Source organism: Ascaphus truei, chromosome 10 (genome assembly GCF_040206685.1).
Source record: "Ascaphus truei isolate aAscTru1 chromosome 10, aAscTru1.hap1, whole genome shotgun sequence".
NCBI classification, from domain to species: Eukaryota; Metazoa; Chordata; class Amphibia; order Anura; family Ascaphidae; genus Ascaphus; species Ascaphus truei.
Window position 1 is genome coordinate 24,859,758 of NC_134492.1, and position 25,765 is coordinate 24,885,522.

The window sequence follows — 25,765 nt, forward strand, 5'->3', positions numbered from 1 at the left end:
CAGGGATGAAGTTTGGCCTGTGGGGATTGTCTCTGAGAGAGAATGGCGCCAGCACCGACGTCGGATGCGTCTACCTCTAGGGTAAAGGGAAGCCCGGGGTCAGGGTGACGCAAAATAGGAGCAGAAGCGAAAGATTTTTTGAGGGAGTCGAAAGCTTGGAGAGCTACAGGAGACCAGACTGCTGTGTTAGCTCCCTTCTTGGTAAGGGCAGTAATGGGGTTCACGGTAGAAGAAAAATTATTGATGAATTTACGATAGTAATTCGCAAATCCCAAGTTTCGCTGTATGGCTTCCAGGGAAGTGGGTTGTGGCCATTCTAAGACAGCCTTGAGTTTGACTGGGTCCATAGAGAAGCCAGTGCTAGAAATGATATATCCAAGAAAGGGAATGGAAGAAAGATGAAAAGAACATTTCTCTAGTTTAGCATAGAGATTGTTCTCCCGAAGGCGGGACAGGACTAATTTGGTGTGCTGAATGTGGTCATAGAGGGATTTGGAAAAAATAAGGTTATCATCAAGGTATACGATAACGAAGCTGTCGAGGAGATCACGGAAGATCTCGTTGACAAACTCCTGGAAGACCGCCGGGGCATTGCACAGGCCGAAAGGCATGACTAGATATTCATAATGCCCATCCCGGGTGTTAAAGGCGGTCTTCCATTCGTCGCCCTGACGGATGCGGACAAGGTTATAGGCTCTGCGGAGATCAAGTTTGGAAAAAATTGTTGCCCCCTGTAAACGATCAAAGAGTTCGGAAATAAGTGGCAGGAGGTAGCGGTTCTTGATCGTAATTTTGTTAAGACCTCTGTAATCAATACAGGGGCGCAAGGAACCATCCTTTTTCTTAACAAAAAAAAATCCAGCTCCAGCTGGAGATGAAGAATTGCAGATGAAACCCTTCCTCAAATTATCCTGGATATACTCGGTCATGGCCTTGGTCTCGGGTATGGATAGGGCGTAAGAACGGCTTTTGGGTAAGGTAGCACCGGAAAGGAGCTCAATAGGACATTCAAAGTCTCTATGGGGAGGTAACACTTCAGAACGTACCTTATCAAAAACGTCCGCCAGGTCCCAGTAGACCACTGGAAGAGAAGTTTTATACTCTGCGGGTAATTCCACTCCGGCTAACATCCGTTTGGGGGGAAGACAGGTCTTAAGGCACTGGGGGCTCCATCGTATGGGTTCTTTATTAACCCAATCTAATTGTGGGTTATGAAGCTGCAGCCAGGGGAGTCCCAGAATTACATCTACCGATGGAGTGTGGATCACGTCCAAGATAATCTTCTCTTGGTGACCGTCCTCCGTGGAGAGGGATAGAGAACAAGTCTCCAGGGAAATAAAGGCTGGTTGGAGTGGACGCCCGTCTATAGCCTCCAGACCAACTGGAACAGCCTTAGATCGGAAGGGAATCCCATTCCTATAGGCAAAACTCTGATCAATAAAGTTCCCCTGAGACCCAGAATCTATAAAGGCAGAAGCGGGGATCAGGGAGTTATTCCAGGCCAGAGAAATAGGCAGCATTATACGATTGGGAAGTACTTTAGAAGAAGAAAGAGGAGAAGAGATTATACCCAACGAGACCCTCTCATACCTTATTGGGTCCTGGCGTTTCCCGGTCGCAGAGGACAGCTTACCAGCAGATGACCGGGATGACCGCAGTAATGGCACAGTCCACCATCTCGTCGGCGCTGTCTCTCAGACGCGGATAGCCGATGACCTCCGAGCTGCATAGGTTCGGGCTCATCCATGGGTTGGGGGACGTAATGAACGAGACTGTGGCTGAAAGACCGGGAGGAGGTGGTACGAGGAAGAGTGCGTTCCAGTCTTCTCTCTCGTAACCGCTGGTCCACGCGGATGCAGACGCAATGAGATCCTCCAATCTGGTGGGTCTCTCCATAGTGGCCAGCTGGTCCTTGATAGCATCTGACAGACCCTGCCAAAAAGCTGCTGATAGTGAGCCATCATTCCAGGAGGTCTCCGCCGCGATGGTCCGGAAGTCCAAAGCATACTCGGCGACAGGACGAGTACCCTGGGAAATATGGAAGAGAGAAGAATCGGCCATAATTTGGCGACCAGGCGTATCAAATACTTGCCTGAATTCTCGAAGAAAGCGAGAATTGTCGTGCGTCATGGCAGGCTCCCGCTCCCAGATGGTGGATGCCCAGGCTAGGGCCTTTCCGTTCAAGAGAGACATAATATAGGCCACCTTTGAACGAGCAGTGGGGAAGTGCGAAGGAGATAATTCAAATTGCATCTCGCACTGATTAAGAAACCCTCTGCACTCATGGGGATCCTCTGCATAGCGGTTGGGAGCCAGGAGACGAGGATCCACAGCCACGGGAAGACCCGGGGAGGGAAACGCCGCAGCTGCCATGACAGAGGAGCCTGGGGAAGGCTGCAACGAGGAGGCAAGCTGCGCCTCTAGCTGGAGAAATCGCTGCATGGTGCTTGGTTGCTCAACCTCTTCGGGGTCCATGTCTGTGGGGCTGAGCATAATGTTACGCTGTGCTCACCACGGACAAGGAGGGACCCCGAAACTGAGGTGAGATGGGTAACAAACTGCACCCACAGCTACGGGGACACGCCTGGATAGTGGAAAATAGGCGTCTGGAACCGTCTGGGAGTATAAGATAAAGTAAGATACTCGCCAGACGAGAAGGGAGGTTCCAGAAGATAGGTGGTACCGAGAGCCTGGGGTCCAGAGCCGGGAGGTAGGTCGGAATCCGCAAGCCAAGGTAAAGGGGTCGGGGAGTCCAGGTGGTCAGGATACAAACCAAGGGTAGAAGTCCAGAGCGGGTCCACAGCCAGGCCGGTTCGGTACACAAGGGATCACTAAGGAGACAAAGAGACAGGAACTGAGGCAGGCACGACCGTGGTTAACACAGGTCATACAAAGCTATGCTCAGCCAAAGAATGAATGGCTGAGCAAGGTATAAGTAGGAGGAAGGACCAATAGGGAGAGGGGGAGTAACGAGGGAGCGGCTCCAGGGAAGATAGGGATTGGTAGGGAGAAATTTACCACAACTGCGCTAGATGTGCAGCTTTTGAGCGGTGCACGCGCATCAGGCGTGTGGGCCGCGCGGCCTCAGCTGGGGACGGAACTCCTCCTTGAGGGAGGACATAAAGGTCCTTGGCCGTGCGCGCGCATGCGCGAGATCAGTAGCCGCCGCGGGAAGCGGAGGAGAAGGAAGATCCCGCCCACGGCGGCGTGGAGGCAGAGCTGGAGCGGGGGTAAGTAAAGTCGCGGGTGAACCCCTTTAGACAGAGGTGTTCCCCCGGACCTTACAGGCACGAGGTAAAGTGACGTCTACGTCCGAGGCTATACTAGGTACACACGACGACACGCACGCCTGCTGCAAAGGCTATTTGTGACCTAGGAGAAGACCCGACGGGGAGGCGAGGCGGAGGCGTGCCCGTGACATCACATGAGTAATTCGCCCTCATTAGCTGAACCGCTCACATGACCCAGCCGTCGCGCGACAAAATCAAATTATTTTGTCAGCTCGGCAGTCGCGCTTCATCACGCGTTCTATGGCCTACCACATGGAGGCACTGCCTTTTGTACGCGACGGCGTGCGCAGTCGTGCTAAGTATGGATGCAGTCTAGGGTCACAAGGAATAGAGATGAGCGAACATATTGCAGACTATTTCTGGGTACTCGGGGGGGGGGGGATGTTTTCCCCCCTACTGTAGGTTGAGCGGGGCAGAGGGTAGTGAGTGTAAAGAGGACTGAAAATAATACTGTCTCCAAGGATCTTATGATAAAAAATAATTGTATTGAACAGTCTTTTGGTCAAACAGTGTGTGTGTGTGTGTGTGTGTGTGTGTGTGTGTGTGTGTGTGTGTGTGTGGGTGTGGGTGTGTGTGTGTGTGGGGGGGGGGTGGTTACATGGGGTTTTCAAGAACTCTCATATATTTATTCTATATATGTACAGTGACCTCTGGTGAAAAGGACAGAATCAATGTTCCATTGAGTCCCTTCTGTCACTTTGCTATTAAATGCCTGAAAGGTTACATTGACTGTATGGTAAAGACATATAAGCGTTAGAAATAAGTGCTTATAAGGGAGTGGGGGGAGAAAATACATTATTTTTCAATTATGAGAACTCAGTCAGAGTCTCAGTGCCAGCTCCCTATATTGGGCAAAGCACATAAGGTCTCCCTGCTTCAAACACCAATCACTAGAGTGTAAGCTCCTCAGAGTGCCATGCAGTGAAAGCACAGGAGAAGCCTGTAAATACGTCACATAGGTGTGTGCAGTGCAAGTGCAGAATGTCTACACTAGAGGGGGCTGTGATTTCTAATTGCATGTGAAAAGGAAGAGCTGCAATGTAACAACACTCCAATCTGTCTGCACCCATCGGGCAATCAGTCTGTCACTGTCTGTGCCCCTTTGTGAGCCTGCTACATTGTAAGGGAGTGTGGGCAGGAGGGTGACAGGTGGAAACAATGGTATCCCTCCTGGAATCCATGTGTTGTGTGGATGTGTACAGGATACTGCACCTGGCTGCTGTGTTTTGTGTGTCTGTGCTGCTGCTCAAGGCCATCCAGCTGTACCACTGGAGAAGGAAGCAGCTGAAAGCACTAAGGGCTTTCCCAGGGCCCCCCTGTCACTGGTTATATGGCCAGGCTCATGAGGTGAGTGAGGCATGCAGAATGGTCCAGCATTGCAGGATTAAACTACTGCCAGTGATGTGTTTAATGGGTTTTTAGGTCTTAGTGATTGATGCATTCAAACTGCCATTTATTACTATTATTTTCGTTTTAATACATTTTATGGTTGTCATGGAAATCTTTGCAAGCAAATCAATGATGTATTTTAGTTCAGGATCTATTTCCCTTATCTTCAGGGGCTATTCCCTTATCTTCTGCCCCCTGTTTGTGTTGCTGCAGTGGACCCCCCGAGAGACCATTAGGGGATAGCAGCTGGTACCCTTTTTCAATAATTATTTTAATAAGTAATAAATAATTGTTTACTATTTTTTATATTTCATGTAATGCATATACAATAAACTTTGCCTTTATTATGGGCTTTAGTGAATTCTCTCTAACTGGGGGACTGCTAATATGACAGTGATCAGCCAATTCACAGACAGGTCAAAATAGAGAACATTTTTAAAATTACATCAATCTCTTTTATATCACTATTTACCGTTTAAACGCTCATTGATTTTCGGAGTCTCTCATGATGTGGAGTCTTGCTGATTTTTAGAATCAACGTTTCGTTGGCTGCTATGATAAAAAGATCAGCATTTTTCCATAAAAATACCTTTTTTTTCTAACTACAAAACCTTAATCTCACTCATTTCAGTCAATGTAAGAACACCATAACAGCTGCTGTCACTTACAACTCAAACCAAAATGTGCTTTACAAATAAAAAGTACTTTAAAAAGAAGTTCACATTGAGTACGGAATTAATAGTTGTACAGAAATGTTACATTAATATGTAACATCGCTGTCCTAAAGAACAGACCGATGAACATCAATGGAGACTTTCAACCATTAGAGGTACTTCAGGCTGGTGGACATGCTTGAGTGGGGATTCCTCAGACCGCAGGACATGCGTGGGTGGGGGTACCTCAGTCTGGTGGACATAGTTGGGTGGGGGTACCTCAGGCCAGTGGACATGCTTGGGTGGGGGTACATGAGGCTGGTTGACATACTTGGGTGGGGAAACCTCAGGCCGGTGGACATGCTTGGGTGGGGAACCTCAGTCTAGTGGACATACTTGGGTGGGGATACCTCAGTCTGTGGGACATTCTTGAGTGAGGGTACCACAAGCTGGTGGACATGCTTGGGTGGGGGTACCTGAGACTGGTGGACATGCTTGGGTAGGGAAACCTCAGGTCGGTGGACACGCTTGGGTAGCAGAACCTCACGCCGGTGGACATTCTTGGGTGTGGGTACCTCAGGCTGGTGGACATGCTTGGGTGGGGGCACCTCAGGCCGGTGGACATGCTTGAGTGGGGGCACCTCAGGCCGGTGGACATGCTTGGGTGGGGGTACCTCAGGCCGAAGGACATGCTTGGGTGGGAGTACCTAAATCTGGTGGACATGCTTGGGTAGGGAAACCTCAGGCCGGGGGACACGCTTGGGTAGGGGAACCTCACGCCGGTGGACATGCTTGGGTGTGGGTACCTCATGCCGGTAGATATGCTTGGGTGTGGGTACCTCATGCTGGTGGACATGTTTGGTGGGAGCACCTCAGGCCGGTGGACATGCTTGGGTGGGGGTACCTCAGGCCAGTGGGCATGCTTGGGTGGGAGTACCTCAGTCTGGTGGACATGCTTGGGCGGGTGTACCTCAGTCTGGTGGACATACCTGGGTGGGGGTACCTCAGGCCGATGGACATGCTTTGGTGGGTGTACCTAAGGCCAGTGGACATGCTTGGGTGGGAGTACCTTGGACACTAGAAATAAACAAAACAATAATTTTGAACACTAAAAAACACTTTACAGAAAACAGGAAATGCTAAGGGGCAACTTGTATCATTATATAAGTTAAAGCCATATCGGCTTCTGGGGGTGGGTATTACTTCTGAATGTGCTGCAATAAGATATACCTGCTGAAACCTATACATTTAATAACCCACTGAGAATAATATTGTTTTATCAAGATATTATCCAATTCCACTTGCAGTTTCTTCAAGATGGACAAGATCTGGACAGGATCCTGAGCTGGGGTATAACGTTTCCTTACGCCAACCCTGTATGGTTTGGGAGTTTTGTTGCATACTTGAACATCACTCATCCGGAATATGCCAAGACTTTACTCTCCAGAGGAGGTATCCAGCTGCATTACATGCTATCAAGTCAACCATATGATCAGGATTTGGGTTAATCGAGTTACAGACAGAATAATAAAAAAAAATGCATAAACAAAAACTTCTTCAAACAGTACTAGCCAATATATAAATGTATATTCGAAGAGGTAGTGGTACAGATGAGTGAAGAATTACAGGCATACCCCGCTTTAAGGACACTCACTTTAAGTACACTCGCGAGTAAGGATATATCGCCCAATAGGCAAACGGCAGCTTGCACATGCGCCTGTCAGCACGTCCTGAACAGCAATACCGGCTCCCTACCTGTACCGAAGCTGTGCGCAAGCGGGGAGACTATAGATCCTGTTACAAATGCGTTATTTACATCAGTTATGCACATATATGATGTTTGCAGTACAGTACATTCATCGATAAGTGGAAAAAAGGGAGTGCTTCACTTTAAGTACATTTTCACTTTATATACATGCTCTGGACCCATTGCGTACGTTAATGAGTTCTATGCCTGTACATTCAAAGAAGGAAACCAGCTAATATTCAGAGGAAGTAATTCTTACCTTTGTCTTATCACTAGCTGTAGCCTGACTAGGGTTGCCAGGGGTCCAGTATTGAGCCGGACTGTCCTGTATTTGGACACTCTGTCCAGTACAAAATTTGAAGTAATCCTGGACATGTATGTGTCCGGTATTACCTCTCTGGACATAGTGACCTGACCGGCTTGGGGAGGCCGCAGGATTTCCCCGATCAGGGAGAGAGCAGGGCTTTTTGCTAGGGGGTTGGGTGGCTTCTTCCATCCTGATTGGCTGCACTACCCAGCAACAGCCAATCAGGATGGAGGTGTCAAGAGCTTGGTAGTGTGGCCAAGGAAATGTGCATGTCTCAAGCTCATTGAACCTTAGCCATTGTGTCCAGTATTTTTGGAGAAGCCCCCTGGCAACCCTAGTAGCCTCAGATATAAATACTCTAACAGATTGCTTTTTTTGGCATTGCCCTAACTCTTTAGGGGGTAGTTTTTATACAATGAAGCGGTTGTGTGGGATATTTTCAGCTAAGAGTGCGGTGAGCGAACAACATTTGTTATTTAATCAATCAAATAACAAGCTGCTGCTAGCATGAATCAATTAATTGTTGCACTTTTTCATGTCTTTTTTATTGATTGTTTTTCCCCCCTTTGCTGAATATTGCAGATCCCAAAGATAATGTGACTTATACGCATTTAATTCCCTGGATCGGTAGGTATTTTTTTATTCACTCAAACGATTATGTATAGTATTGTGGGAGCAAATTTAGTCCAGTTGTATCCGCACATGAGATGTCATTTACCCGAGAAGGGCGTAAACCCCCGAAATCTTGTATTGAAATTATATCCAGTCTAAATATAAAAGGTACACATACTATGTAACAACTTATTAATCCACTTATTGGAGAGGCGGTACAAACCACGTACAAGGTTTCTGTACTGAGGTACCACTTGTTATAATTAAAAGTCTGTATTGTCTTTCATTAATTGGACGTTATCTCGCAGTCTTTGCTTGTAGACTTGCATGGGGGGAAAAAACATCCAACCCCTCCTCCTTCTCTGGTACTGTGTTCCCACTCAGCCCAATTCTCATACACGTGAATGGCCAAAAACACAAAAAAAATCTACATCGGTTGCTTCTGACTTATGTCTCGTAGTGAACAATGCATTGCAGGTCCCTTTGGCTGGGAATGGGGTATTGAGCCACACATAATATTTGTAATAAATGATCTTTTGGGATCAGTGGATGAAAGAAGGAGATTGTAGACAAATATTTTTTGGCCCAGAGAATTACATTGCTGCTGTAATGTACCAAAGGTTCAACTCCCTCCTGGTTAATATGTTTCTAACCCTGTGGCCCTTCTGAAAGTCACATTACAGATTTGTTTATTAACTTCTTCAATGCTAGATTATCCTGAAACCCCCTGGAACATTTCTCAGAAACATTGTTACAGTATTCATCAAATTCAAATAGCTTTATGTCTGTCTCCAGTGTTTTCATTATTTTATTGAATTAGCCTCTGCCACCTCCGTTGGAAGACTATTCCGGGAATCCACCACTTTTTTATATCTCCTTGACCCTGCCACCCTTCAGTTACACAGCCTGACCTGTTTGTTCCACTTTCAGCGCTGGACACCAGCGGTTCTCTACATATTTACCTTTCAAGGGGGCAATGCCTCCTAGGACCAAAATTGACTAATTCCAGTGGCATGTTAAAGGGTGGCATGTTTCATCTGGATGATTAACATCCTTTTACCGAAATCTGACACCTATAAATATTTTTAATTTAGGTTTTAAGATATGCCGAAAAATAAAAGGGGTCCCGTTTTTCTGAACACTGAATTAGCTTTGGGGCTTGGCTTTAATCTCCAGAAACACAACGACCGTTACAGATTTTGATACCATGAGTTTATGAACATTGACTTAACGCACCTTTGTGGATCAGGGCCTCTGTGGGATTGCACCTTTAATCTGCCGGTAAAACAAAGAAAAATACAATATGGCTGCCATGGTCACCCAGTAGAAAGCGGTGATGTCATGTGCCGTCGTGCCCTTCTATTGGTTCAGAGGAGTTAGGCTGACCCAGCTAAATTCCTGAAGAGGAAATAAGACCGCAATTTAAAATATGAGCCTGTTTCAGTGCCGTCAGTGAGGCTATAATGCCCTGCTCTGTGTATTTAGCAATAACATGCTGCTGTGTGTTCCCTGTTTTATTTAGGAAAAGGATTGTTGGTCTTATCGGGGCAAAAGTGGTTCCAGCACCGCAGGCTGCTGACTCCTGGGTTTCATTATGATGTCTTGAAGCCGTATGTGAAGTTAATGGCGGATTGCACCCAAGTCATGCTGGTAAGGGTAACTTCCAATGAGTCTCTTCCATGGTCCATGTCTCTCCATAATTGGTTTAGATAAGCATCTGCAGACATAGAGGTCTATTCTTTCAAAGTCCTTTCGGAGTCCTGTCATCTGGAGAGCTACTGTACAATAAATAGTGGTTGTAAAAAAAAAGTAGCAGTACTTTGTGTGATTTCAATACATTTCAAACCAGCTGAACCGTAGAGTTAAGCTCAGTTTACAAAGGTTAATATTAAATGTATTTATTAAAGATCAAAAGAATGTAAATTGATTAGTAGAAGTGTCTTATTTGCATGAATCAATATGTATCCCCTTTTTGCCAGGAACACTGGCTTCAGGCATAACCGTTCTTTATGTTTTTCTATTTGCCTAATGGTAGCATCTCAGTTACTTTGCAAACAAGTAATTAAACAAAGTTACAAATTTATATACTGGCAAACTCTTATCACCACAACATGTCATTTAAACATTTCACTGTCCATAGTTCACTTTCGGCTTACGTCCTTTGAAGGATAAATTAAGTAATGATATATTCCAGGTGTGTCAATCACAAAATATTGGTGCCCACACCCCTAGCACCCCCTCTGGTGTTTACACACTTCAGTAAGGACAGCAAATGGGAGGAACCTTGGTGTTGGTCCAATAAGAGGTACTACATTGTGGCGTGGTCTAGTTGGTATGACTCATTATGGTCTTTGCTTCTGGTTTGATGCTTCTCATCCCTTCATCAGGATAGACTACAGGAGCAGGTGGCAGGAGATGAGATCATTGATATTTACCCATACGTCAGCTTGATGACTCTGGATAGCATTATGAAGTGCGCCTTCAGTTGCCATAGTAACTGCCAGACGGACAGGTGAGATTTGCGCATCAATTTGAGAAAGGAGGTTAAAGGTCATCACGATTACGTTTGGGGGGGGGATCCAATGTACAACGTTGGGGAATCACGGCTCTAGTGTTTTACTGGAGGGACCTCTTTGTGTGTTTGTAGGGAGCACCCTTACACCCAGGCTGTGGTGGATCTCACTTTCCTGGTGAATGAAAGACTTCGCTTCTTCCCCTATCACAGCGATCTTATTTTCTATCTCAGCCCTCACGGCTTCCGCTTCAGAAACGCCTGTAAAATCTCCCAGCAGCACACAGGTAACCGTGATTACAGCAGGTGTACAGATCTGTATAATGTTACTTACTGCATGGAAGGTGACGTCCAAATATACTAATGCAAATAGTCTTTGGAATAGCCACAGATTAAACTCCTTTATTTGAATGTTGATGAACTGGGAAGCTACTATATAGCATATTGAAAAGGGGCCTTAGGCACTCACAGAATATTTGCTGCTGTAGGTGTGGATCAGTCTTCTTCGTAACCAAAGAATGAATGCAGCTGGGATTCCTAACGTGCAGTGATCATGGCACAGTTTTCAAACTGACAGATATTAAACCTGGCAAAAAGAATGTAGTCCCATGAATCAGATGGTGGTGAAAAATTAGATCCACAGTCCACAGTGTTCGGTTCCTTTAGATTGAAGACTGATCTGGGAATATAAAGACAAAACAGCCATTGCGCAGTACCCTATGGTCAGTTCTTTCTCCCCCACCGTTGCCAGCTATTTACTTAAAAGTAGATAAAAATGGGCCTCAAAAGGTTTAATACATAGTGGACAGACAGAGCCCCTGTAGATAGCACTCTGTTTCTGTATGAATTGGTGATTTATTTAAAATAGCTTTATTAATTGACAATATCGTTAAAATTTTGGGGTTTAAAACAATGATTAAATGATGCCAAGTGTGGCTAACTCTATGGATAGGTGTATCCAGAGGAGTATACAATGGTGTATTAATGCCCAGTGTTAGGGTAATTCACTGGCCCTAGTGTTCCTCATATGGAGAGAATGGGCTAGAGTTCTTGTAATGAAAGTAGCGGCTGTGTGGACCACAGATGTAGTGCCCCAGTATTGAAATACTAGTAGGTGCACTAGTTGATTGGACCTGTACTTAGCTGCTTTTGGGCTGCAGCTATTGGTACATTATAGACTTGTGTATATAGATCTAGGTCTATGTGCACCTATTATGAGTTTTTAACACCAGCATGTGTGGGTGGTGGTATTTAAATACAAGTGTGTGATACTTAACACGTGTACATCCCAAGTGTGTAATAACAGGGCTAGAATAGACACTAGTATTAGTTTTGCAATACTGGTAAGTTAGTGGCACTGCTGTAAATTCTGTATATACATATACCTAATTAACAGCTGAGTACTGCTCCTTTTAGGGTATTAATATCGGTCTATTATGAAAGACCTTTCCCTAGTTGGTGTAGTGCTCTTCATATGTGGTAATGGTCTGGCACTCCAGAGGTTAATTGCTGGATTGGTTGCCGTTTTGCTCAATGTGTATGCCCCTTTAAGCTAAATGCTGTGTTTGGGGATTAGCATTCAGGCTTCCTGCATTTGTACTGTGATTTACTGCCAGATATTCTCTGTGCTTTACTGATGTGTGACTGCTAAGATGGTAGGATCTTGCAGCAGTCCATTACTGTGCACGGGCTGAGACACGCTGACTCTTTGAATCTCTCTGAGTCAGTGTACATGAACTCAGGCTCTGCTCGTGCACGTGGTCACGTGTTTGCCGACGCGCGCGTTTCGCGAGTGCTTTGTCAAGGCTAAGGTAATCAGAAGCTATAGTAAAGCTGAAGCGGGGGTAAACATACGTATAAGCCTCAAAAGGTTTCTTTGCTTTCTTCACGATTGGCTCCGACTGGATGTTGTGGCTGGCAATGAAGGCCTCACTCCAAACCCACGTCAGCAACACCACAGACCGTATAGAAAGAAAGACAGGCACCAATAGTGTGATACCAAACATGTATTGCTAAAAACAACAGGGAAAACAACAATGCACTCACATGCCGTTATGACCTATATGTGACATACAACGTGCCGTCCGCTCACATGGGAGGATGCCGGGGTGATGCAGGAGGAGGCTGGAGTTGGCGTGAATCCCCGCTTCGTGGCCGCGACTCGGAGCGCCTCGTCCTGCCTCTGATGACATCACCGCTAATCGACCCCTTAGGGGCGTAGGGTGGAGCTTCCAGGACGTGCATACGTTTGGAGAGGAGAAGGGGTCGATTAGCGGTGATGTCATCAGAGGAAGGACTAGGCGCTCCGAGTCGCGGCCACGAAGCGGGGATTCACGCCAACTCCAGCCTCCTCCTGCATCACCCCGGCATCCTCCCATGTGAGCGGACGGCACGTTGTATGCTGCTTATAGGGCATAACGGCATGTGAGTGCATTGTTGTTTACCCTGTTGTTTTTAGCAATACATGTTTGGTATCACACTATTGGTGCCTGTCTTTCTTTCTATACGGTCTGTGGTGTTGCTGACGTGGGTTTGGAGTGAGGCTTTCGCTGCCAGCCGCAATATCCAGTCGGAGCCAATCGTGAAGAAAGCAAAGAAACCTTTTGAGGCTTATACGTATGTTTACCCCCGCTTCAGCTTTACTATAGCTTCTGATTACCTTAGCCTTGACAAAGCACTCGCGAAACGCGCGCGTCGGCAAACACGTGACCACGTGCACGAGCAGAGCCTGAGTTCATGTACACTGACTCAGAGAGATTCAAAGAGTCAGCGTGTCTCAGCCCGTGCACAGTAATGGACTGCTGCAAGATCCTACCATCTTAGCAGTCACACATCAGTAAAGCACAGAGAATATCTGGCAGTAAATCACAGTACAAATGCAGGAAGCCTGAATGCTAATCCCCAAACACAGCATTTAGCTTAAAGGGGCATACACATTGAGCAAAACGGCAACCAATCCAGCAATTAACCTCTGGAGTGCCAGACCATTACCACATATGAAGAGCACTATACCAACTAGGGAAAGGTCTTTCATAATAGACCGATATTAATACCCTAAAAGGAGCAGTACTCAGCTGTTAATTAGGTATATGTATATACAGAATTTACAGCAGTGCCACTAACTTACCAGTATTGCAAAACTAATACTAGTGTCTATTCTAGCCCTGTTATTACACACTTGGGATGTACACGTGTTAAGTATCACACACTTGTATTTAAATACCACCACCCACACATGCTGGTGTTAAAAACTCATAATAGGTGCACATAGACCTAGATCTATATACACAAGTCTATAATGTACCAATAGCTGCAGCCCAAAAGCAGCTAAGTACAGGTCCAATCAACTAGTGCACCTACTAGTATTTCAATACTGGGGCACTACATCTGTGGTCCACACAGCCGCTACTTTCATTACAAGAACTCTAGCCCATTCTCTCCATATGAGGAACACTAGGGCCAGTGAATTACCCTAACACTGGGCATTAATACACCATTGTATACTCCTCTGGATACACCTATCCATAGAGTTAGCCACACTTGGCATCATTTAATCATTGTTTTAAACCCCAAAATTTTAACGATATTGTCAATTAATAAAGCTATTTTAAATAAATCACCAATTCATACAGAAACAGAGTACTATCTACAGGGGCTCTGTCTGTCCACTATGTATTAAACCTTTTGAGGCCCATTTTTATCTACTTTTAAGTAAATAGCTGGCAACGGTGGGGGAGAAAGAACTGACCATAGGGTACTGCGCAATGGCTGTTTTGTCTTTATATTCCCAGATCAGTCTTCAATCTAAAGGAACCGAACACTGTGGACTGTGGATCTAATTTTTCACCACCATCTGATTCATGGGACTACATTCTTTTTGCCAGGTTTAATATCTGTCAGTGCGCCAAGGAAATTACTGTTTTGTATTATATGTCCTTTGTTATTTGTTGTGTATGCTTTGTTATACATGCCTTGTGGATAGGCTTGTTTTGCATTCCTGAGGCAGCCATTCCCCATTCTACCAAGTTAGTTTGTGAGGTATCACTTATAGGGTTTCCCATAAAGGGGATTCTCTCTTGTTTTTTAGAGCACTTATTCATTTAAATTAGTGTATAGGTTAGGTTAATAGGTTGAGCGCTGAATATATGTTTTTAGTTTAATTTCTTTCACCACAGTTTTCAAACTATTTTATTTAGGAAAGGTGGTCATTTTTAAGAAAGTAAGGTAATAAAATCAAGACTTCCATGAATTAGTATGTGTATTCATTTGCTATCCGGCAGTAAAAGGGTTAAGGAAAAGCCGTTCAATGCTTTGCTTTATGCGGATACAACATGAACAATGAAGACGGTCCTCCAATGGACTTTGTGATGAGAGTATTGAAAATATAATTGAATAATAATTAACATTTCGGTCCCATCATGGACCTTGAAAATGGTCCAAGATGGGACTGAAACGTTGATATTTTGTTGCAAGTTCAATAACATCTTCAATACTCATCACAAAGTCTCCATTTTTCATACTGAGATTACCCTTCAAATGCTGTTTGGATCGACGTGCACCCTTGGATCAAATGGCTCTGTAAGGGCTCCTCTTACCGTCGATTGATTACCTAGATATAACTATATTTTGTGCGCAGGTCAGAGACAGGATTATAACTTCATCCTGTGAATTATAACAGGATAAATAGGTTTCTCCACATTCAGACTTGAATGGATTAATTACACCTCTCCCAGCTCTTCCGCTTTATAAATACGGGTCAGATGGCTCACCAATTAGATTGCTCTATATAACAAAGCTCACCCTCCCACCAACCTAAGGCTAAGGCCTCGGCCATGCTCCCTGCTGGCGTGCTGAGGCGCGCTGAGGCGCAGGGAAAGCGGGTGCTTTCCCTGGCCTTGCGGTTGCTTACCGCACGCGCTGTCAGCGGGCCGTCAGGGGGTGGGCCGGGGGCGGGCACGTCAATGGCCGGGGGCGGGCCAGTGACGTCACGGAGCTGGTTCGCCCTCATTGGGCGAACCGCTCACGTGACCGGCCTGTCGCGCCGGCAAGCGGGGGAATTTAAAATTCCCCTAAGACCTGCGCTTCCACGCGCTTATGGAAGCACAGGTGAGCCCCTACTAAAGCCGCTCTAATTGTGGCTGTAGGGGCTCGGTGCCGAGCGGGAGCGCGCGTCAGCACGCTTCAGCAAGCAAGCGCTAAACATGGCCGAGGCCTAAGTCCCCGCTGGCGCTGAGCACGCTCATGCTTGGAGAGCGCTCCAAGAAGGAGCGCCGGGTGTCTTGCATGTTCGCGCGGGGGAGAGGGGGGGGCATTGCGGGTAGTTGAGCGTGCGGGTAAGTATAATTTTTGAAGTGAAACTTCCTTTGTGGCACCTCATTCGAACTGGGGCAAAAATGGATTGTGGAGACAGAAATGAAACGGATGTGACGACAGTGCTGGCAGTTGAGGCCGGGCTGTGTTCTGGCTCAGCCCGACCCCAACACTGACATCCCAACCGCTCAAAAAATCAGATGCGGCGGCGGCGGCGATAGCCGCCAGCGCCGCTCCTAATGGCCGCCCCTCCCCCTACACGGCCGCAGACTTATGCGCCGCCGGCGCCGCTCCTAACGTCCGCAATTTCCCCCAGGTGGAGATGCGCACGGGCGGCATCCGGGGCAACCCACTGACCGGCTCCTGGGACCAGGCCCGCTCTCTGTCCCAGCCGTGCGCTCTGCCGGGCTGGTGACTCAGACAGAGCCCCCCTGCGCATGCCATTCCTCCCACACGTCCGTCGCCGCCGTTCCTAACTGCCGCCGCTGCCCACGCCAGCTGACATGCGCGGTAGTCATGGCGACGCTCACGGACAGCTCGGAGACCTCCTTGCGCTGCCGGGTGAATGAGGAGGACGGCTTTCCCTCCTCCTCCTCCCCCGCTCCCCTCTCCCCCGCTCAACATTTACTCACAGCCAAGATCCTGCACTGGTGCGGCTGCGCCGAACTGCTGCTGCTCTCCGCGGGGGCCGTGGACGTGGTGCGGGACGTGGTGAGCCAAAGCTCCTTCAAGTACTGCGTGCTGGTGACGGCGGTGAGCCCCGGGGAGGCCGAGGGGGCCACCAGCAGCTGGAGGAGTGGATGGGGAACATGAACTTTATGGCTGAGGTGATGTGGGCGCCGCCGCTGCTGATCCCGATCTCCCCGCACCTATTCCTGGCCCAGGCCTTCTCCTCTCTCTTCCCGCTGCTACCTGGCGGAGACCTGCAGGCTCTCAACTGCAGCTGGCCAGACAAGAAGAGGATCCCGGGGCTGGGGGACGTGGAGCTGCCCTCCTTGCCCCCCGAGCTACAGCTTCACATCCGGAGACTCAACCACCTGATGGAGGGTATCGGGGTGAGAGAGGAGTGCTTCTCGGTTTGGTGGGGCACATGAGTAGGATCATTGCGGGGGAGCTGGCCAGCTATCCTCAGACGAGAAACCGCAGGATGCACACACACAGACTGACACACAAACACACACACACACTCACTCACTGACTGACACATACACTCACACACTCACTCACTGACTGACACATACACTCACACACTCACTCACTGACTGACACATAAACTCACACACTCACTCACTGACTGACACACACACACGCACTCACTGACTGACGCACGTACACACGCACTCACTGACTGACACACGTACACACGCACTCAATGAATGACGCACATACACACGCACTCACTGACTGACGCACGTACACACACACTCACATTCTTATATGTGTATATGTCATTCAAGGTTATAACTGCCATATAAGTGTGTATGTTCACTAATGTTATTTCATGCATATGTGTTATTAGGCCCAATGTGTGTGTGTGTGTGTGTGTGTGTGTGTGTGTGTGTGTGTGTGTGTGTGTGTGTGTGTGTGTGTGTGTATATATACCCTGGCTGTGCTCAAAGCTGTGACCATGCAGCAAGCTTAAGCCTATAGGGAACCATGTTAAAAATGGTTATTGAGGCAAAAAGTGACACTGTGTGCTCATTTGCATGTCATTTCCCAGAATCCCTTGCTGCAGTGGAAGTGCTGTATGCTGGGTGATAATGGGGAAAGGCGGGGTTGCAGACCTGCCTAAGACATGCAGATGAGCATACAGTTATATTTGCATATTTGCTTTCCTGTGGAGGGTTTTTGTCACTTTTTTTACTCACCATAACTTAACTCAGTATTATGTTTTATATAGAACATATATAAACATATATAGAACAATAATAACAAACCACAAGTATATGTAATAGTTTAATATATATATATATATATATATATATATATTAAACTATTACATATACTTGTGGTTTGTTATTATTGTTCTTGTCCAGGGGAATCTCACATCTAGGGGATCCTGGGCAAGTGGAGGCGCTGCCCTTTACTATTGTGGCCCCAGGCTCCCAGTTAGCGGAGGCTCAGATCTCGGTGAGCCAGCAGGTATATACAGCATCAGTAGCCTGTCTAGTCAGCAGGAAAGAGGGTTACATATATGAAGGGAAAAATACTTGTAATAGAAATTGAATCCATTTAATTATTTCCGGCGCTATGTTTTTATCAGATTTGACCCGTTTTTACATCTGAAAGATGTCGATAAATCTACCTCTCATTATTTTTGTATCGAGCTCCTAGGCCACGAGTGGGCAACTCCAGTCCTCAGGGGCAACCAACAAGTCAGGCTTTCCGGATATCCCTGCTTCAGCATAGGTGGCTTAATCGGTCTCTGCTTCAGCACAGGTGGCTCAATTCACCCGTGCTGAAGCAGGGATATCCGTAAAACCGGATCTGTTGGTGGCCCTTGAGGACAGGAGTTGCCCTCCCCTGCCCTAGTCATATACGTTCCCCCACTGCCCTCTCTGACTTCTTTTCCACCGCAGATAAAGTGATAAAACAGAGGAAAGAGTCTCTTGAAGACGAGAGGGAACTGGACAAAATCCAGCAGAAGAGGCATTTGGACTTTCTCGATATACTTCTGTGCGCTCGTGTAAGTGGTTCACGTGACGCGGCCTCCGAGCGAAAAAACAAAATGATTTTTTTTTAAAAAATCTGCTGCACGGTCGCTCTTTATCACGTGTGTGATTAAGCACACTATGGCCGGACTGATAGAGCTGCTGCAGTTTGTTTGCATCGCGCTTACTATAATCACGGCCTTAATTGTGCTTCTCGTATCAGCAGAGTGTAGCAGCAGCAGAGTGTAGCTGCAGAGTGTAGCTGCAGCAGCAGCAGAGTGTAGCAGCAGAGTGTAGCAGTAGCTGCAGAGTGTAGCTGCAGAGTGTAGCAGCAGCAGCAGAGTGCAGCTGCAGAGTGTAGCTGCAGAGTGTAGCTGCAGCAGCAGAGTGTAGCTGCAGAGTGTAGCTGCAGCAGAGTGCAGCTGCAGAGTGTAGCTGCAGCAGCAGAGTGTAGCTGCAGAGTGTAGCAGCAGCTGCAGAGTGTAGCAGCAGAGTGTAGCTGCAGCAGCAGTGTAGCAGCAGCAGCAGAGTGCAGCTGCAGCAGCAGCAGAGTGTAGCTGCAGAGTGCAGCCGCAGCAGCAGCATAGTGTAAATGCAGCAGAGTGTAGCTGCAGCAGCAGAGTGCAGCCACAGCAGCAGCAGAGTGTAGCTGCAGCAGAGTGCAGCCGCAGCAGCAGCATAGTGTAGCTGCAGCAGAGTGCAGCCGCAGCAGCAGCATAGTGTAGCTGCAGCAGAGTGTAGCTGCAGCAGCAGCAGAGTGCAGCCGCAGCTGCAGCAGAGTGTAGCTGCAGAGTGTAGCTGCAGCAGAGTGTAGCTGCAGCAGCAGAGTGTAGCTGCAGCTGCAGAGTGTAGCTGCAGAGTGTAGCTGCAGCAGAGTGTAGCTGCAGCAGCAGAGTGTAGCTGCAGCAGCAGCAGAGTGTAGCTGCAGCAGCAGAGTGCACCTATTTCACCAAAACAATGTTTGGGAAGTTTGAATCTCTCTGTCGCACCAGGATGAAAACGGTGAGAGTCTGTCTGACGAGGACCTGCGTGCCGAGGTGGACACGTTCATGTTTGAGGGACACGATACAACAGCCAGCGGGATCTCCTGGATCTTATACTGTATGGCCAAATACCCCGAGCACCAGGAGAAATGCCGGGAGGAGATCAGGGAGGTGCTGGGAGAGCGGCACACCGTGGAATGGTGAGAATTAATGATGTGTATTATTTTATATGTATACAGTACAACTGTTATCGCAGAGGGGTTAATGTGCGGTGTTGTTATTTGCTGCAGAGGAACACTACATATAATACACACACACACACACACACACACACACACACACACACACACACACCCAAACTTTCTCCCTCTTAGAAACATACAATTGGACGGTCGATAAGAAGCACTTGTCCCTACTAGTCCGCCTGTTTTCCCATCTGCTGTAAAATCTCAGACCCTGTTTGATCGTTGATTTTTCTTTCGTATTTAGAAAATCCCTATGTCTATTCCTAGCATATAGAGAATACCCAGGATACTATATCCATGGATACCCCCAGCCTCCAGGCTCTAGGTGAGAGACTGGAAAAGCAACCCTGTCTGCTCTAAATACCTGTTCCAGTAATTAGGAGAGCAGGACAGGGAAACCCGCACCACTAATCTCTGGCCTGGAGTTTCTATCCCACAGTCTCAGCAAACGTGAAATTGTGGGATGGATGATTTTTTCCCTTTTTTCCACTTTCCTAAGATTCTGGGACTATGTCACAATACATACATACATGGGGATACAAAGTACTACGTTTTTCATTTTCAAACCTACTTTTCCTCTTCCTTGTTAAAGACACAATAGATTTATATTGAACAGACTGCCACCTGTTTTGTTTTTGGGGCCACGACCATCCCATGTTGAATCATGCACAGTACCACTACTTTCTTTTATCACTGTAGGAGGAGACCCCACTGGAACTCCTTTATTATTATTATTACTATTATTATTGTCGTTTATTCGTGAAGCGCCAACATATTCCGCAGCGCGGTACAATGAGGGTACAGTTATGTACATTGCATAAACAGTTACATACAGGTGAGGACAAACATGCACACACAGATACAGAGCGGTAATGGGGGCCCTGCCCGTAAGAGATTACAGCCTAGAGGGAATGAGGGACAATGTTGAAACAAGAAGGTAAGGTGGCTGCTCATAGTTGGATAAGGTGTGGCCCAGGATGGAATATGGCCCAGTCTGACAGCTGAAGCCATTAATACATCTTGATTGTTACCTGATTGCTGGAGAATTGCTATTTGACTACTTCTTCATTCCAACCCCTAAGTAAGTGTTACCTTCTTGTCTGTTAATTGTACTATCTTGTTGTGTTCACCTATCTAAGGAATAAATATACTTTATTATATCTAAGCCTTGTTCAGTTGCACCCAGTTATTTGGTGTATATTATATCTTGTCATAAGTTACCGTGACAAGCAATATATATAGTTTATTATATTGCTTGTCACGGTAACTTATGACAAGATATAATATACACCAAAATACCTGGGTTTAACTGAACACGACTAGATATGATAAAATATAATTTATTCCTTGAAAAAGGCGAACACACGAGATATACAAATAACAGACAAAATATGCACTTATTTAGAATTGGAATGATGAAATAATCACGAATCTTGATTAGCAGTTCATACAGCAATCTCAGAATGACACAAAGACAATGGGCATAGACTGAGCCTTGTTTAAATACAATTTTCAGCCCTATACCTTAACCTTATATTGCTTGTCACGGTAACTTATGACAAGATATAATATACACCAAATAACTGGGTTGAACTGAACGAGGCTTAGATATAATAAAGTATATTTATTCCTTAGATAGGTGAACACAACAAGATAGTACAATTAACAAACAAGAAGGTAACACTTACTTAGGGAATGAAGAAGTAGTCAAATAGCAATTCTCCAGCAATCAGGTAACAATCAAGATGTATCAAGAAGGCATACTTGTCCAGGACTTAACTTGACCAGGACAAACATGAAAACGAGAGGTAACTCTCAATGTATTACTTCCTGGTAAAATATTTTATAAATAAATTAATTAATTAAAGTGTGAGGGAGGGATGTTACATAGGGTGGGGATTGGTCCAGCCACACAGCTGATTCCAATGGGGTTCCTTACCCGTATCTGACCAGTCTCTGAAGAGATTTGTTTCCCATGTTCTGTGTTTCCAGGGATGACTTGAGTCAGATGACGTTCACCACCATGTGCATTAGGGAGAGTTTGCGCCTCTACCCCCCAGTACCCTTACTGGCTAGGCAGCTGAACAAGCCAATCACATTCTGCGATGGGCGATCTTTACCAGAAGGTCAGTGTCAGGGATGGAAACCAGGTGGCGGGCAAGAGCCTCCTACTTATTATTATTATTAATATTATTATTATTAACATTTTATTTATAAAGTGCCAACATATACAGTGCGGTACAATAGAGAAAATGTTGTTACATAAACAGAATGACAAAGAAGGGTGGGGAGCCGTTTTGGTCCTTTCTTCCATGTAGTAACAAAGGAGGGAGAGGTGTATGACACCTTTTATTGGACCAACAATTAGATGATGTTACAACTAGAGAAGACCCTGAAAGCTAAATGAATGTATTAGCTCGCCAAGAAAAGAGGTCCTGCTTCACCACTGGACTACCAGACGCTCCTGCAATAGAAATGCAAGTGGGTAACCATGCAGAACACATCTTGACAGTTGTTCAATTTAACCCCTTTGAGCCATTGCTTGCTTCCTTTGTGGGTCAGTCTGGCAGACAAGGTGTTAAAGGGAACTAGAGGAAAGATCTTTAAATGGAACCGTTTGCTACAGCCTGCTCAGAAAAAGGTATTAATGGGAAGGCATAAAGGCAGCATCAGTCTCCAAGATGTAACCCTTTAAATGCATTGCTGATGTTCATTAATCTTGTACCTTTAACCACCCACATTCCAGATCACTAAACAGTACGTTTTAAGCCTCTATTGAGGACAGTATGAGGAAATATTCCATGTTGATCTTTCTCTCCTTCTCACAGGCTGCCTGGTCTCCGTATGCATCGATAGCATCCACAGAAACCCTGACGTGTGGAAAGACCCAGAGGTATTGAACACTCTAATCACTATAGCTATGGGTCAATTCCTGTAAAGGCAGGAAGCTGACACATTGCACACTGCAGCGCTTATTCACTTGAGAGTTTCCGTCATTGCTGTGCAGTAATAGCCAGTAACTAGCATGGCTGCCACTTTGTAATAATGGCTACTGCCTTGAAGCTATTGGGGCCTTCCATGTGCTCACATGTAGCTTGAATACTGCATATTTTGGGAGTCTCATGGGTAAAGATTATAAGGACAGACACGGAGAGGAGACGGAGCGCATGTCGGGGACCATTAGAATTTGGCAGCAGCATTTGAAAGGGTTAAACGGTATTCATCTAAGTGAGAACAGTTAATAACTATGTAGCAACAACGCAGCCATTTTCTTTCACATCAGCCAGTCGGAATAATCCATGCCTGAAAGTGGGAACTTTTGCTAAAGGAGAACTTTAACTGGTTACTGTCACAACTCTGATTGATAGACATTTAAAGGGCAGTTAGTAGTAGCCTGCTTCCTTCTCATTCATAATATATGCCTCTACATACTAATAAAAACATATATACATCTTTCCCTGCAGGTCTTTGACCCGTTGAGGTTCTCTCCGGAGAATTCAGTACACAGACACTCTCACGCGTATCTGCCTTTTGCGGCTGGACCAAGGTAATAAAAACAACCTCTGTGATTAGGAAGTGTGGACCGTGTGACTGGAACTAGCTGCAGGTTGTGGGATAGGAGGGTTCATCTCGGTCCACATTCGCTAAGCAGTCTTCTGCTAAAGACACATTCCAGGGTTGGAAGACACCTTCAAGCACATTGCCTTGAATGATCTGTAAGGTATCTTCCGGTGCACAAAGGTCGCGTATGGCAGAAGACTGCTTAGTAAATATCGCCCATTGTTCTTTAAAAGGATTTACAACTTGTACAGGTTCAATCCGTCCTCCTGAGTGGGAACCAGATGGAAAATATGACAAACAATTCAAATGATTTAATAGGACCATTACCAGTCTGTTAGAACTTATATCCTGAGTGTATGAATGATTATGAAGACAGCTGTCATTGGTTCTTTCTGATAGTAAAGAATGGGGGTTAACTTCCAATAAGTGACGTAACTTTATTACACACAGCTGTTAGCCGTTTCTGTGAACACGAGAATTTGTGACGTAAGCTATTTGAGACAAACAAAGTTTTCTTCCTTATATGAAAGATGAGAAGTATAACTTTGTCACGTAGATCTTAGATGTAAAGGCCATATTCAGAGATAATATTAAGATAGAATAGCTGCGTATGTAGTTTTTCTCTGCATAAAAGCTGGACAGAATTGTAAATCAGTTAGCCATGAAGGATAGAGAGAGAGAGAGAGAGAGAGAGACACACAGATACACACACGTTTAAAAGCACGGACGACACGTCACCATCTTTGCAAAGCTTATGCTATGTTTAATGTGAGATACCATTATATCTGTTATACAGTATGTAAGTAATAATTTGGACAATAAACATTTTTTTTATATGACAAAATCGAATGCTGAATTTTCATATCCAGCAAAAACAAAGATATGATTATATGATAGTCAAAAGACTTTGACGAAACTTTACAACGTCCCATCTGCATACCAAAACATTTCTTCTCGTGCCTTTTACAATCCCTTTGAAGTATCTCTCCCAGATCTGATTTCTGTTTCCTGAAGTGATATTAGTAGCATCCGGAAGCTGCTTGGAGGTCCATGTAAGATGAGTTTGTGGTTCCAGCCATTTCTCAGCATCAGTGATGTTTGGACTCACTGGATACAATTCTATTTTTTAAACAATAAAGTAACATCACCATAAAATGTAGGTGAAATATGTTATATGTTACACCCATATTTCCGATGACCAGATGATCACAGAATTAAAAGCTGTGTTTGTTTTCTTCTGTTTAACCAGGAACTGCATTGGACAGAACTTTGCCATGAACGAGATGAAAGTTGCAGTTGCTTTGACCCTGAACCTCTTTGAGTTGTTACCAGATCCAACGCAAACTCCCATCAAACTAGCATACATTGTCCTGAAATCCAAGAATGGCATTCACCTGAGGCTCAGGAGGGCCTGTAAAGGACAGCGGGATGTAGGGACATAAATACACTTTATACTGACCAGCTGTTCATAAGAAAGAGGTGCCTTAATCGTATCACATTTCGCAGTGTCCTAATCAGTCGGAAGGGACTGAATTCAAAGTAATTTGTTGATATCTATGAAAAGAACAATCAGTACTGACATTCAAAAACAAAATGTGATGGTAAATATGCCTCAACCTGTGCAACCTGTGCATTCACCTGTGCAACCTGTGCTCCTCAACCTGTGCATTCACCTGTGCAACCTGTGCACCTGTGCATTCACCTGTGCACCTGTGCTCCTCAACCTGTGCAACCATGCAACCAAGGGCTTAGTCATAGAGTTCCATTACCGGTGAACTCGCCTGAACAGGCATTAATTACCATTTAAGTTAGTATTTGTTTGGGTGCGTTAATCTAAAACAGAGCTGGATGAATCTGGCGGTAAGAACTTGGTTTACCCGCAGTTACCCTTAACCTCTCTAATGGTTATTCTGCATGTGTATATTAGTACAGAGTATAGTGCTCCTTGATTGTGTGATGTTACAAGATCACAGAATTTGAATGATGAAATACAACACAATTCAATTCCAGGGTGTGGGCTGTCTGCATTACAAAATATTTAACCCTTTCACCCAGTCCTGCTACCTTCCCTGCAGCAGCACGTTGTAATGAATAAACCTATCAAGAACAGCAGACACATGGGTTATTTATCACTGTATCCTGGCTGCAATACTGAATTAAAAAAACACAACAATTTTGCTTTAATACGTCTGGAAATCGTGTTTGCCAGCTTTGCACTAATTGTGCTTCTGGGAAACTTGGATGCTGCATGTTTATTAATGTGACGTTCACACACTGATCAGTTTGGACTTGTTGAAACGTGTGAATTCTTTATCAGGACATCCACACCAAAAAGACAGGGCACGTTATGCAGCAACATTGCTAATGTACGTTTCTTATATCACTACCAGTGGTGGACGTGTTAATGGTCATAGAAGCATATACAGTAGACTTGCACTTTAAATATAACAGGGACTTATTGCAGAAAAAAGGCTTATTTTCTGTTCTTTACTGCTAAGCATACAA

At 45.6% G+C, this 25,765-nt stretch overlaps 1 protein-coding gene across 1 annotated transcript; it reads left to right on the forward strand.

The window, feature by feature from the left end:
* Positions 1–4,089: 4,089 nt before the first annotated feature.
* On the forward strand, positions 4,090–25,438 carry LOC142503680 (cytochrome P450 4B1-like). Its single transcript, XM_075616262.1, has 12 exons — positions 4,090–4,637; positions 6,640–6,784; positions 7,969–8,013; positions 9,521–9,648; positions 10,386–10,510; positions 10,646–10,797; positions 18,400–18,506; positions 19,464–19,654; positions 21,692–21,825; positions 22,528–22,592; positions 23,164–23,246; positions 24,510–25,438. Exons 1-12 carry the CDS (start codon positions 4,449–4,451, stop codon positions 24,700–24,702), a joined length of 1,557 nt encoding a protein of 518 aa, XP_075472377.1. The 5' UTR covers positions 4,090–4,448; the 3' UTR covers positions 24,703–25,438.
* The last annotated feature ends 327 nt before the right edge of the window (positions 25,439–25,765 follow it).